The following is a 15598-nucleotide window of genomic DNA, read 5'->3' as shown; positions in this document are numbered from 1 at the left end:
TTCCTTTCCCTGCTTATAAGCAGGACAACACTTGGCTATGCAAGAGCTGCCTGAAGAACTCCATTTTCAATATTATTACTAAAATAATAGAGAACATAATCATGTCTCACATACCCATGTATTTTACAAATCCCATCTGAATGAGTTCTGCAGTTCAGGAAGACAAAGTTTTACAAGTCTAAGGAAAACATACCAAAAAAAGCACCTTTCCACAAATGCTACTCTTATATTCCAGAAGGGAAGATGACCTGCAGCCTTGTGACAAGGGACATAACGATCTCTATAGCAGCCTTGGTCTCATCTTCTAGGACTGAAATCACCTTTAGTGAAACTTTCCGGTAAGGAGGTTTTGCGTGTTCAACAGGCAGAGGGAGCACTGTACTTCCTGCATCTACATGAAAAACCTCTGAAAGTTCATGGAATTTTGCTAAACATGCTCCTAGTATCAGTGAAGGAAGAGACTAACTGTAACCAACAGCAACAGTTAAAAAAAAATATATATATACACACATATATATATGCACAAATATGCTGCATTGCCCGAAAGACCTTTTGGCATGTCAGAGTCTCCTCAGATTGTCTCACAGAAGCAGTATATGAACTAAGTTATAGCACCTTCATATTAACTAAAAATGACCTCCTGCAATTCCACGAAAGGAAGTGAGCAAACACTGTTCCTGTGAGTGACTTCTATTCCTCCCAGTCTCAGCTGACTTGAAAGTATGGTGACACTTGATGTCAGAAAATTACGGAACTCAAGAGAGAATAAAGAAGTGCAAACAATTTGCCTCCATCTACTCTTATAGGCTATGAAATATTTTACTGTTTTCTCACATTGCTAAGTCATATGACCCCAAAGACACATGTGTCAGGTGTTTAACCTCTAGGTTTTTAATTCTGCCCCCATGTCTGCTTGTTCTTTCTAACACTTGTCACTATTTCAACTATAAAAGAAAATTAACAAAGATACAGCTTTATAAAGAACTGAATAATAGCTATTTTCTTTGTTACTTACTGTCAGTGAACAAAGAAAAAGCAAACAGTGAAACAAACTCTCACACACTTACCATGGATACTCTCAGAGCTCACTGTAACAAGCAGCATACCAAAATCAGGGAGACAATCCACACTTACTTGCCAGGCTGCAACTGAAGAACTGGTCATGACTGTTTTGCGAAGCTCCTCCAGGATGGTATCTGGAAGCTCTTTGTGAGTCTGCAACAGCTGTTTACACTGAACTTGTCTCAAAAGCAAAAATAGAGCTGGGTGCTCAGGACAGCTCTTTAAACCCTAAAACCAAATGCAATCAGAATGATCATTTACAAATATCAGAAGATACTTTCTTTTTTGACATGTGAGTCTTTTACAGAAAAGAGCATTGAAAACATTCTCAAGATCCTTGCAAGATGGCATTTTCCTCTACTCTGCAGAAAGAAGTGTTCCAGGAACTGACACATGGGAAGAGGAACTTTTTTTCCTTTTCCCCTTAAAATACATTTGAAATCTTTCCTAAATTTTGCACCTGTCTTACTATTAGAGGTTTCTGAAAGACAGACAGATAAGTGGCAGACCTCCAGCTCCAGTTTGGCTTGACAATCACTACAAGTTTTGGGCTGATGGGGGAAAAAGTCTATCCCACGACTGAAGTGACCTCAGGAATGTTCAATTTTTTGTTCAGTTTTGGTTCTCCCAGATAGGGTTCTTTATTCTCATTGGAACAGAAGCACTTTACTAAACATTTCCTGCCTTAACAAGTTGCATCTTTTTAAGAATGCCCAGATTGCAGAGACTTTATGAAACAAAGTAGAAGCTGTTAGTATTTGCTTCAATTTTTCTACCCAACAGCAAGTGTGGAATTAAGTTGCCTGTCTCAAATTCAGAGTGCAGTGCCTGACTCGTCATTCCCAGTTATATCACCTTCTGGAAATCCTAAGATCCAAAACGCTCAGTGAGAGCTAATGATACCAGAGAGTCTTACTCTGGTTTCTACAGAAACTGCAGGCACTGACTCTCTTTTCCCTAAATTATTTAACTAACAAAAATCAGCAAAAATCACTATAATCTCTTCCTACTCCTTCCCCAGATGCCATGTAGTATTTGTAGCAATATCCAACCCTTTTTAATATAAGCAAGGTCCGTATACATGATGTGCAGAAGAGGAAAACACCTCCACCCCAAGCACATTTAGGGGAAAATACTTTCCTGTCTCTTAAAAACCCCAGCATGTTCACTGAATCTCATTTTTAGTAATTAACTCCCTTCCCCACCAGTATAGAAGTGCTATAAGCAAGGAACACATCTGCAAGGGATTAGCCATTTTTCTAAGTGAAAGTCAAGGATGTCTGCTGCTGAGTCCAATTATTATTTTGTTAATCTTTTGCAAACTTCTTATATACACACTTGAAGGCTGTTAACACAACAGTGCCCTTCTCCAATTGTGTTGCCTCAAGATTTTTCCTTTTAATAATTAAACTTGCGGCATCCACTTGTGGATCTGAAATTGACTACCAATGTAACTTAACCACAGATCAGAAGACAGTTAAGTCCCCTGAAAGTCTCCTGATTGGATTTCTTGTCTTGAATTTCTCTACTGCTTTGCTTAACTCTAAGTTAGTATTTAAAGGCAGGAAGGGCAGAACAAGTTTCGTCACCCAATACATTCATCATGCAATGATTTCTATACAACTCTTTTCACATTTTGCCAGTATGCTGCTGTCATACCTTGGTACAAAGTGCTTCAGCTTCTGAGATTCTACCAGTCTCCTCTAGACTGGTGATAGCTTGACATAGAGACCAATCTTCAAGAGTCTGGATATAATTACGTGGAAGGTTATTTTCTCTAGCTGCAAAAGCACATAAAACACTAAACTGAATTACTGTACACTTTATAGTGCCCCACCATGTCACATGTAAAGGATATTGACCTAGTAAGGGAGAATTTCTAGGAGTATTGGTCTGACATCATTTCCTTCATTAGTAGGAACATTAAGAGATGATAAAATTGAAAACAAGAGGATGGAACAACAAATCCACCCTTTGAGTTAATGGTTTGAAAATAATTGATTTACTTCCAGTTTTCAAAATGCTATGGATATTAAGCAAGGCAGGCCTATTAACTGAGGTTATCGCTCTACTGGAAAAGTTACAGAGCTCATTGTAACTTCAGCCTTTTCTTCTGAACAGTGTTCCGTTGCTGTAATATGCACCTCAGAGTTCAGAAGTACTATTTAAAAAACAAACAAACAAACAAAAACATTTGAGGCTCTGGAAGGAAATGCAAGCTACAATTAAGTAATTAATGCTAGCTCTACATTAGGATTTAGTATTTTTATGGGAAAAAATAGTTGCAACTCAAATTACTACTATGCAATTCACACTGTATATGCACACTTCTGAAATTCAGGATAGTATTGCAAGCTTAGAACACTTCAATTATATTTCTTTTCTTTTTTTTAATTAAAAAGTTTTGTATCATCTTACTTTTGGCTGAAATTGTAGATACAAGTGTCATCTCTAGACCTGTTCGCTTTGGCTGAGTGTTGTTTAGACAGACAACAGTGTTCTCAGTATGACAGGCTGCCATTAGCACTGCCCATGCAGCAGGGTTATCTAGGAGAAAACAATGGTTAAAGGCAACTCGTGCCCATTCTAAATAGTCTGGTAGTTCATTTGGAATGATTAAGCATAAAAACATAGCCATCAATGGAACCACGTACAGTAAATAAAGGTAACAAGAACAAGGCAAGTAATCCAATCAGACACACACATCAGCTCAGCCCAACGCAGCAGACAAGTATTTGCCTCTAACAAGTAAACTTCTTCAATTCTTAAGGTAAAAATGCCATTTCTAAAGCCAATAAATGTATTTTTCATACGGACACTGGTGTGTTTAATTCCAGTGACGCAGACTAACCTTGACTATCATTTAGTACCACATTAGAGAGACAGAAAAAATCCCAAGATGCCATCCACAGCTTCCAGTCACACGGGCTCATTCTAGTTCAACCACCAGCATGCAAGTTACGGTGATCACAGACACGTGCCTACTTCTAGTGTCAGCTAAACCAAGCTCAGCATTAGCTTGAATTAGTCCAGTCAAGAACACCTGTAACTGCAAGAGTCTGGTCTCTGTCCTGAATCAGACAGAGCTCAATTAAAAATTTCAGCTATGAAAATTTTCAGTCCAAAGATAGTTTTTTCTTTGTCAAGAAAATAAAAGACAGCTCGACAATCTAATAAAGTAGAATGTAAACTATACTGCTTATGAATAGCAGTCAGTTTTGTGTATATCTGGGGGAAAGTAAGTAATTTTTTTTTTCACTTTCAACCACACTGACCTGATGCATCCAAGCAAAAATAATGCAGAACAAACAATGGTTTAGTACTTTGTTTTCAAGACTTACTTTTTAAACCCCTTAAAAACCCTACCAGATTTACACTTTACACATTTAATGAAGATCACCATTTAGAAATAGGTGAACAGCTGCCTACAGTTTATAACAAGCATACTGTAATAGAAAATTTCCAATCCTAATTCACAAGATAGATGAGTAAGTCTCCTCTGCTTGGTGTGGCATACTGACCCTGAGGGAACAAGTGTTTTTCTTTTTTCTTACGTACAAAATAATACTTATCTCTTCTCCTGCTGAGGAAGTAACAAATTGCTCATGTTTTCAGAACAAGCCACGAAACTCAGGGATTTTTCCCCATCTCGTTGAATTCACCAAGCCTAAACTTGCAATGATAGTTAAAATTTCCATTCAAGGCGTTCTCCCCAGAACATACACAGGCAAAACAAAATAACAGAACGACCCAAGAAAAGCAAATACTTTGTTAGCACAACAATTTTGTTTCTGATTAGTAAAAAAATCACTAGCATATTTGAGAACACAGTCACCTGGACAGAGGTGGATTGCCTTCTGAATATTTTTCAGAGGATTTTCCCTCTGATCTTTTAACATGTGACATCCTGCTGCCAACTGATTAACTGCAACATTTAGTAGGACTTCCTATAAAATACAACATAAGAGTGACTTAACACTATACGTAAGTGATCAGATGGAGTTCATTTTAGGATTGTTTAATGGAATTATAAAGTCTGCATTTTAAGAGAGACAAACCTTCCCATAGCTTGAATCAAGTGCATGTGCAATGTTTCCTGCCATGGCTCCACCCTGCAAGATTAAAAAAAAAAAAGAATGTTATATGGTTAAGAAACATTACAACATCTGTAACGCAAGATTTTTTTGTCTGTATTAATCAGAAATATAAAGTTTGCATAATGAAAGATTTTCCTTTCCTACAGACAAATCTCTTTGTAGAGAATTATGAAGAGATATTCAAGATCAGAACTTATCCACAACTTGTGTTTGTGAATTAAAGTTTCATATAGATAGGGATTTGTTTTCAGGTGCTATTTCTTTTTAGATATTTGACATACATTAAGGGAATGAGTGTTTATTTGGAGAAGAGCTACCAGTAGGTACAGAAGCAGCAAAGAAATACTGGGTAATGAAATAAGTAAAGTTGAGTACATTAACCAAATTCAACATATATAAAACCTTTCTTAAAAATGTATATTGTATGCATATATGAAAAATCCTTTTATATAAATTAAATACATTAAGTACAATCTTTTCTTGATGAAATACTTCTAGTCGATTTAGTCTATTTCAAGAAGATAAAGGTTCACTACGCCATTAAGGACACAAATAACCGGATAAGTAATTTGTTAAGGGTGTACCTGTGCATTGATCAAAATGTATTTATATTTAAAGTTTTCATGTTAACTAGTGAATGCACATGTACTGAAGCAAGATGTGTTTTTGCTTTTTTCTTCAGTTAAGAAACAATATGTAGTACACCCAGGTTATAAACAGAACAGACTTATTACAGTGCATTACAATGCACTTACTTTTGACTTCTGTAACGTATACAGTGGAACTAGTCGAGACAAAAGAGACCAAAGAGCGGGATTATCAGGGTTACTGTGAAAAAAAAAAAAAAAGAAAAAAAAACAAGCACATTAGATTTTCTGGTTTGAAAATGAATCCGGTCTTCTGTGACTTTGTAGGCAGCTGCTGTAAATACCAAATAGATCTTTTGTTTTTAGAAAGAAGACTAAATGCAGTTGTAAATAGATGTGTCTAGTAATTTAAAACAAAGAAACAACACTGGTATTATAGTACTGGCTAAAGAAATAAAGTGTATAATATGTATATTAATATTCATGGGAAGAAAATGGACAAACTCCAAGACTACAGGTTTGGTCTTCATAGTCTGAGGAACAAGGAATTTTAACTGCAGTTTTGGGGAAAAACATTGTTTGAAGCATAGCATATGAAATCACCTGGAAAGAGTGTAAGGTGTGACTTGTTTAAAGGCAATAATTAAAATTCCCCCTTCCTGTAATGCCTAGGTTACTCAAAACACTTTTAAACTCAGACTTCTACTTAAGGGAATGAACTGCTTCAGCTGCTGTTAAATATTAAATAAAAGCCCTAAAGATTTTCTTAGTTGAAAGTTCTGGTAAGCAAGATGAAGAATGCTTTTATAGCATAGTGAACTGATGTAACTACCAAAGAAGCCACCAAAACAAAAACAGAAAAAAAACATACAAGCCATGAAGTTTTTGCCACTTGATACCTTAAGTCAGGCAGAATAAAGCAAACTTCTGTCTGCTGATTCTACAATCTTAAACGAGCCACTTTCATGTTTGAAAAAAATTCTTTAATAAGAGAAAAATGCTGCAAAAGAGTTTTGCTTACTAATGAATATCAATAAAGAAACACATTTACAAGGCAATCTAAATATTAACAAAATGCATACCTATGTATTGCTTTTGAGACTTCTCTCTGGACTGCCACATTTCTACCTTGTAATGCATAAACACCAGATGCAATAAGGCACCTCTCATAAATCCCATCTTTTCCTTTCTCGTGCTTCAGTAATTCTTTTAAGGCTGCTGTCGCAAGTGTAACGTCCTGCTTTACCAGTCCTAGCGTGCACAAAACCTTCAGACTTTCCGTACTAGGTTCCTTTAATGAGCTGTTGAATCAGAAGGAACAGAGACGTTATTTTGGAGCAGAAATTGAACTTACTGTCAATACTACAGTACTTGATGGTTTTGAGTCCTCTTGCTCCCATATATCACCTCTGATATGCTGAATTAACACTATGAGATGCTGAAACAAGCTAGATCAGTAAATTTGAGATATCAAGATACAGAAAGTGGTTGTGTGCCATTTCAGGTAGTATGCTACACACAGTACTTATAAATACTTGGCAAGGCTCCAACACATTAGCTATCCTTCAGTAGCACCCATAAAAGGAATGGCAAAAGAATGTCTAACACTGAAACCTATTTAATTTTCCTGAAGACATCTGTACTTCTAACTCATGTCATAAGTGAGCTGCAGTGTGCCTACTTTGCAACAGAAATCCAGGAAGGAAAAAGCCAGAAATGAGCCTGCTGCATAGAACTGCTCTTTCAATTTGGCTGTTCTGATAAATTAAACCTTGTTTACATCAAGATTTCTTCCAACTCAGTGTACTTCGAGCATGCCTTCCACCATCAATTAGTTTTAGTATCAGTACTAAGTTATGCTATTCTGTTCATTATGAGAGTTTAACCGCATCTCAACAGTACTCCCATCTTCATTGGAGACCTACTAGCCACAGTGGATGACTTTTTTCTGCAAATTATATAGTATAGGTGGAGAAGTCTCAACTCAAATTAATCCCCTGAACTTTGACTTTGCATAATACAGAGAGCTCATTACAAACAACCAAAATCAAAGATGTTAACTGATGTACTAATTGAAATTATTCTTACAGCAAAGGTAATTCAATAAATGACAATACAAATTAGAAGGAGGCAAAAGAAAAGGAAGAGAATAAGGCATGGCAACAGTAATTTGGAGTTTCTTAATTGTCATGTCCTATACACAACTGCAGAATGAAATGCTGCCTACTTTCACTTATCAGGTGACTACAATAAGGTTCCTGATCAAGCTTTTTTAGAATAATTTTTATAAATAATAATCTTTAACTAATAATTAATCTTACATAATTTCTGCATTTGAAAAATATACAAGAATGTGAACATCCTATTCTATATTTTGTTTTCAGTCCCTGGCAAAAAAGAAATCCCACCAGCTGTTACATGCAACCTTGAATAGCCAACACCAAGCACGTCAGCTAGTGGAAGGGTATAGCTCTCCCATGAGTAAGAAGAGTTACTCTATCACACCAGCTACAGAGACATACTCATTACCCAAATCTCTGTGCTAAGCTGTCCATGAGGAAAGAAGAAAAAGGAATCTTCTTGCTCAGTGCCCTACTTAGGTCACTCAAGTTCCCCTGCAAAAATTCCCATTAACAAAGACCTACGATTAGAATGTACAGTTCTCTTTTCTTCTTATTAAAATCGACTGTATAACTCTGCAACACTGTGCTTCAGATTTAGATCTGAACATATTCAATGTAGTGTTACTTTTCTAAAGCATTTACTACTTTTTTATTATTATTTTAAACACAAATGACTACCATCATTTAGGAAATTCTCACTGTTGATGTTAAGGACAAAAATAGAACTCTGCAGTGATTAATAGGATGTACCAGCTCCCTAGCTAATTAGTTCGCTAACTCATCAGTTACTCAGGCTTTAGCGTAGTCATGAATTGTCACTATTTCAGTAACTTCATGAGTCTTCTGGCAAGATGGGGACTGTACAGCCATTACTGGAATTCTCTGTTGACAGGAGTCGAACCTGAGGCCCCCAACAAAAGCGACTTTTCGGTTTTAGCAGTACAATAAAGCATCATATACTGATTGTTATTCCCTCCACTCACCATTTAAACAGTAGGGTCTTTGCAGCATCCACTTTGTTCTGCTTATACTCTATTATTGCCAAGGCAGTCAGGATATGTGCTTTATCTTGTTCAGACTCGGCAACAGACAACGCTTTCTCATAGGCTGGTAAAATAAAACAAAGACTTAGAATTGAAGAAGAAGGGAAGAAAATACCTTGTTCATAAAGCCTCTGGAAAGGCACGATATTAATACATACACACAAGGCACTTTTGTTTCAGGTTCACTACATTTTCATGCCTCACATCATACTGCAGAACACACAACTATGACATTATAAAGCAACTGTAGGTTGGAAAATGCCAGGGTTGTTTACAACCTATTTAATATGTAGCAAATGGAAATAAATCTGAGAAGTAGTGCAGGGATATCTAGAAAAAGACTTAATGAGTGCAGTTTAAAGATTCCCTTATGACAGTATATTTATGAAATAGTATTTGAGATGGGCAGACAACTCCAATCAAAAACAGAGTTCTTTAAAATGCTGAGCCGGCTGCTCTACTGTGAATGCTTACACTTCTGCACTGATAATTCAGTACACCTCTTTGTGAAATCTCACATCTCAGCAGTGTAGAACATGACAATATGGCACTTACATTTATTCCTAAAGGTAAAGTGCTTTGTACACCACATTAATCTCCTACCCAGAACTGATTTTCCCAGGAAAGCCATTTCATGATAGTGAGAGAAGCTAAGAGCACAAGAGGTTAATGGACAAGAATTAAACAGTTATAAAAATGTAGCTTTCCTTAGTACATTTAATAGCTCTAGCACTCAACAGCTAAATGATTAAAATAGCTACAGAATTTGTATTTATACATTGGGACTGAAAGAGTGAAATAATCTCAACTACAGCTAGGTTGGTTAGATGAATAAACTTTGGTAAGATTCATTCTAAGAAGTGCCCTATAGTGCTTTGACTTAGGCAGATGTTTACCTTTAATACTTTCTTGTAAGAGTCCTTTCTTGAAGTAGGCTAATGCTACCCCCACAATGCCATCAAAATCAGTTAGAGGTATTGATGTATAAACCTCAATGGCTTTATCACATTCACCAATGGCACTGTGAAAAAAAAAAAACAAAAAAAAAAAACCAAAAAAACCTATCGTTAGTATGAAGGATGTAGCAAGAGCTGTTATAATCCAGAAAAGCTGTCCATGCAGCTGAGTATCCTGTTTTCAACAGCAGTTCTAAGCACACACCTGGAAAAGTGCAGGACTAGGACAAGAACGTGCAATATTTCTTACCCTCCTCCCGTTACAGCAGTTACTCTTTCCAACTACCTGTTGCATGAAAAATTGTTGGTGGGGAAAATGTGCAGGATAGCTCTATGTAAAGATGTAGCTTAACTGTCAGCACAATGGAATAGGGAGGGAGAGTAGGAAAACCGCAAAGGTGAAAAAACAAGAGAAAAATCAAATCAAAGCACGCACGTGCACACACAGGCAAGTGTACATACACAAACAGATACAGAATTCTTGTTCTAAGGCCACTATGGAAGAAATTATGCAGGAATATATTATTAGAACTAGTTATTAGTTATTGAACTGTTAGTCTTGTGTAAGTTGCACACAGGAATCACCATGCATACAGTGTGGATCTGAGACTACGGAAAACCAAAGAGCTGCTTCAGAAATCTTCTCTGAAATTTAAGAATGAATTACTGCATTATCACAGCCTAGGTACTCCAGTTACATGCACAGAAAATTAAGAATACATTAAGTTTCCCTATAGCATTGACAAAATCTAATAAGCAAAACTTGAGCCATCTCGCATCAAAGAACAGTTCGAGAGTCTTCATCTGTTAACCCTGGTGCCCTGCCTTCCATCAGAACTCAAAGCGAATCGTGAGGTCTTTTCCAACCTTAATGATTCTGTGATTCCGTTACGGGAACTCAATTGTGTGTAGGGTTGCAGCAGAAAGGGTCAGCAGCAGAAAGGTCACGTGCGTACCACATCCTAACCACGCATGCTTCAGGTCATACAAGTGAATACAAATTCAAAGGGCAGGTAGAAAGGACTTCTAATAAATCTTAGAGCAGCTATCTTATTCAAACTAAGCATACCTGAATCCAGAGTGTGGAGATCCTAAAAAAAACAATTTACCCTGGAGGCTGTACAGCTACGTTGTTTAGACTTTTTTTAAGGATCAAATTGAGTGCAGGGGAATCACTGATATGTTATAAACTGCCAAGAGGTAGAGAAATTCCTTTAATGTGGTTTTGATATAGTACCCATTTCTGGAGCACATAAAGAGTTCAGTCAGACTGGTCTAAAATTAAGAATGATGTTTAATAAATTATTTTCTCTGTCGATCTTCCACCATTTGGCGTCACACAGGTTTTTCACCACTGCATTCACTACATCCAAAGCTGAAGCTAGGGGCTGGGATAAGTACGTCAACAAACACTTACCACAGTGATCTGCCATAGTTTTGCATAGCTATATTATATTTCTCAGTATCCTCAGAGTTTTTCAGTAATGAAGCGGCCCTTAAAATAACCACAATTAAGAGTAGTTATCATAGGACTATAACACGAGTATTCTGACATTAGTTTTCAGAGCAGAATGGACAAGTGTTTTACATAGAAATCTTCTTACACGTAAGCACAGAAAGCACAGAGCCAATCTTACAAAGTTTAATGCATCACCAAGCATGCTCTCCAAATGTGGTTTCTTTCACCACCCTCCTCTACCATTTGAAAAGAAAAAAAACCCTGACATTAATCAGTATAGAATAGAGACCAAAAAAAAAAAAATAAAATGAGAGATGCCATACATTGAATTAGCTAAATGTCCTAGTAAGACACTCAGCCTTGGAATGACTTTACTTCTCCTTGTTATTTGTGTTCTACATTTCCAAACTTGATATAAGAACATCCCCACATCCCCCTTGCAGTACAGTTAGTTGAAATGTACTGTTGAGTTCTTGAAAATAAGGTTTACTGCAAGAAAAGAAAAACCTTTACAGAAAAAGAGGACAAGGAGCTTCTATCAGTAAACATTCTAGTATGTATAACTCACCTCTCATAAGCATCTTTTGCCTGCCTTTTTAGATCCATATACTCACTCAAGTAACCAAGCATTGTGAAAGCAGATGCATCATCTGGATTTCTTTCTAGAAAATCAGTATTGACAATATAGGAGAATGTAATCAGAAAGAGCAGTGAAAAGTATTAGAAAAAACACTGCTACATTGATGTAACAGTACACATATATATATATATATAAAAAGCACTTTGCTAAGTGCTTCTGTCAGTTGCTCACTGGAATTATTTGACAGGCTGCAAGCAAATAAAGAAGAGATACTAAGACCACAACATGACATCAGGCTAGCTCAAAAGCGTTTCAACTCTTATGACGCAGTATTGATGTGCCCAATATATACATTTTTTTCAGCCCACAGTGTTTTGTTTTGGTTTGTGGTGTCTTTTTTTTTGGTAATGAAATAATAAATTACTCAGCTTGTACTGACTTTAGTAAGATACTAATAGAACCTTATGGTTTATTTTATTTTCACTACTACAACGTTGAAAGGCTTGTCAGTAGCTAAAGTTAGCAGCTGCCATCTCAATCCTAACAGTTTTCCCTAGACCAGAAAGGGGAACATAGGCCTTTCTTGAAATTTGCTTAGGGATTTTACAAATGCCTTCTCACACTTACCTTAAGTGCTTGTAACTTAGTTTGTAGCTCTAAAAATATCAGCAGTGGATATATTTAGTCCAAGGATGTGTTTACAGTTAAGAGATGCAGATTAAAGAAAATCCACACTTGCTCTATCCACCTTCTGGGCTAAATATACACAAGCTCACCACAACATGGAGGCCACGCTGGCTTGAAGCCAAGCCCAAGAAAGTCTTCTGTCTCTAACTGAAGGTTAACACTATTGTGTGCTTCAGGTTATAAAGTTTTACAGTATCCAGAAACAGCCTAACGTATGGCACACGGGCAGAAAAGCTAGCAGCTATCTGCACAGACATACAGATATACTCAAGTGAAGTCAGATACCAGACACCTGGTGGCAAGTATAACAAGGCTCTGGTCCTCACTGTGCTCAGTTCCTGAAACGAAGTCTGGTGGAATGATAGAACTCATACCTATTTTGTTCCAGTGCATTAATAAAAATCAGTAACCAATTAACCCCACTTTGTCTGCTTAATCTACAATACAAAAGCCTAGTCTAGCCGAATCACTCTCTGCCAGACCTTGTACAGAAGTAGACATTTAACACATCTTGTAGTCAGGCTTGGCAATTCAGAGAGGCATCTAAGTTACCTACCTGTATATTTGGTCATGACCACCTGAGCTGCTGGAATAGCATTCATTTGAACAATGTTGTACAGATACACCTCAGTATTTCTGTTGTCTTTATCTTGCAGCGTTGAACAAACCCAGTGGGCATAGCCTTTTGCTCCCTCAGTCTCAGGAAATAAAAAACACACAAATTGAGAGTCACTGAACCTGCTTAAGTAACACTGAAATTCTTAAAAGACCATAATCATTCTTTGTTTTAACACAATCTTGGCTAAAAGTCTGCATAATTGTTAAGCAGTAGAATAAAACACTAAACTGGATTGCTGCAAACAAAAAATTGTCCTTTGGGCAATTAAAGAACTCTCATATTTACGTATCACTTATGACATACTGGAGGGATGACAAATGAAAAAAGGTTAAGAGAATGTAAAGTCCTCCACTTTCTTAGAACCCAGGGTACTGGCAGTATCCTCACTCTTTCCTGTTTATGTCTCCAATTTATGCCTTTGATCTCTGTCCAGTTCTGTGCAACATCAAGATATTTTTTTTCACAACTTATGGAGCAGAGTTCTTGGACCACTGGGACTAAAGCACTTAACAAAATAACTGCTTGCCATTCAGCGCCAGCACAGGCCAGGAACACCAACATGAAAGTCAAGACAACCCCATTTGGAACTCTAGCTGTCCCATCATTAAAGACACCTGTTTTTTTAAAAAATACATCACCTAACTAGAGAGATTAGATATGAAGAATCTTCAGTACAATATAACTGTTACACTTACATGCATACTAAGTTCAGTTGTATGCCTGAAGAGATCCATAGTATCATAGCTGCCAACCGTTTCTGCGATAAGAGCCTACAGAGAAGCAAAGGTTCCTGTGGTCAGGTACTTTAAAAATTATCACAATAACAAGAGGCTCAGCACACATTACTTCAGGCACATCTTAGGTAATTAACATGAAAATAATTTATGTTCTCATGCTCTCAAAGAAATTCTACGCTGCTCTCTTGGGACTCCACCTGAAATACTGCATCCAGCTCTAGGGCCCCAGGATAAAGACATGTACCTGTTGAAGAGGGCCCAGGGGAGGCCACGGCAACAACCAAAGGGCTGGAGCACCTTTCCTACAAAGAGAGACTGAGAGAGTAGGGGTTGTTCAGCCTGGAGAAGAGAAGGCTCCAGGGAGAGCTTACAGCGGCCTGCCAGTACCTAAAGGGGTCTGCAGGAAAGCTGGGGAGGGACTCTGTGTCAGGGGGCGTAGGAAAAAGACAAAGGGTAATGGCATTAAACTCAAAGAAGGTAGATTTAAATTAGATGTAAGGAAGAAATTCTTTAATCAGAGTGGTGATGCACTGGACTGGGTTTCCCAGAGAAGCTGCTGATGCACCATCCTGGAAGTTTTTAAGGCCAGGTTTGATGGGGCTCTGGGAAACCTGGTCTAGTGAGAAGTGTCCCTGACCACAGCAGGGAGTTGGAACTAAACGAGCTTTAAGATCCCTTCCAACCCAAACCATTCTCTAATTCTAAGAATAAAATGAACACTTCAAAGAGGGCATAAGTAGTCTCCGCTGCATCAGCCCTTGACACTTAAGGTGTCGGGCAGCTACTTTACATTTTTGAAGACAAAGACTTGTGAGTGTTAGTTCCACTTATAACAACATATGATGGGAGCTGAATTTTGACATGACGTCACTAGTCCTCCCTTAGAATCCGGTTTCAATTAGATATTATTAGCAGGTCAACAGCATGGGATTATTGAGTGCACCTACAGCAATCACAAGTGAGTCATGAGTACTTCTACTATTCACAGATGGCCTAGATACCAGTGGGAGCATATCCAATCCGCAGTGGTAGGTGGAAGAAGGCACCTCCCAGGATGTAAGAGCTGCTTTTGGACCAGGTACATTAGAGACTTACTGTTTTTAACAGTGAAGATAGACAGGGGGACACTGAGAAGTGCGTTAAACAGTGCCATTTAATGAGACAGTCATACAGCAGAAGCCAAAATAGCTAGCATCTTACGAAGATGGTACTTTGTTAAGAACACTTAATAATAAGCTTCAGAGCACAAAAGTTAATTTTTTTTAATAGATAATTTCTTATACAACTCAGAATTACATTAGCCACAAAAACATTTATATAAAGATACATGATTAATGTAGCTCCCATTATATACCAATACAGAAGCAAGGGGTCCCACCCACCCCCAGGGGAAGCAGCTGCTCCCTCTACTTAAAATCCTATGAGATCATGCTTAAGTGCCAATTCTTAGCATGGAGTGTAAAACCTCTCTTGCAATAACAACTGGTTTTGGTGCACAGTTAAGATTTTTTCACATCTTACCTGCCCAATCCAACACAGTAGGTAAGAGGGCTCCAGAGACTGGGCTACCTTGAAGGCTTCATGAGCTTGCTGCAGAGCCAAAGATAATGATGCTATTCAACTGTCTGGCATGGTGACAGATCACTTT

General features: G+C 37.6%; 1 protein-coding gene across 4 annotated transcripts in view; it reads right to left on the bottom strand.

The window, feature by feature from the left end:
- SKIC3 (SKI3 subunit of superkiller complex) overlaps window positions 1–15598 on the bottom strand; it is a 48811-nt gene that overhangs the window by 7865 nt on the left and 25348 nt on the right. For all 4 annotated transcript variants that reach the window (XM_083818179.1, XM_083818178.1, XM_083818177.1 and 1 more), the window contains 14 exons: window positions 15472–15540; window positions 13909–13983; window positions 13151–13292; window positions 11896–11989; window positions 11286–11363; window positions 9809–9933; window positions 8853–8976; window positions 6829–7047; window positions 5915–5987; window positions 5121–5174; window positions 4898–5009; window positions 3481–3609; window positions 2722–2843; window positions 1135–1290 (listed from right to left, as the gene is read on the bottom strand). In XM_083818179.1, the coding sequence (XP_083674305.1) occupies window positions 1135–1290; window positions 2722–2843; window positions 3481–3609; window positions 4898–5009; window positions 5121–5174; window positions 5915–5987; window positions 6829–7047; window positions 8853–8976; window positions 9809–9933; window positions 11286–11363; window positions 11896–11989; window positions 13151–13292; window positions 13909–13983; window positions 15472–15540 (1572 nt within the window). The remainder of the gene's footprint in view (window positions 1–1134; window positions 1291–2721; window positions 2844–3480; window positions 3610–4897; window positions 5010–5120; window positions 5175–5914; window positions 5988–6828; window positions 7048–8852; window positions 8977–9808; window positions 9934–11285; window positions 11364–11895; window positions 11990–13150; window positions 13293–13908; window positions 13984–15471; window positions 15541–15598) is intronic.

Source organism: Anser anser, assembly GCF_964211835.1.
Source record: "Anser anser genome assembly, chromosome: Z".
Lineage (NCBI taxonomy): Eukaryota > Metazoa > Chordata > Aves > Anseriformes > Anatidae > Anser > Anser anser.
The sequence above is the reverse complement of the archived record's forward strand: the minus strand, read 5'-3'. Positions and strand labels throughout refer to the sequence as shown.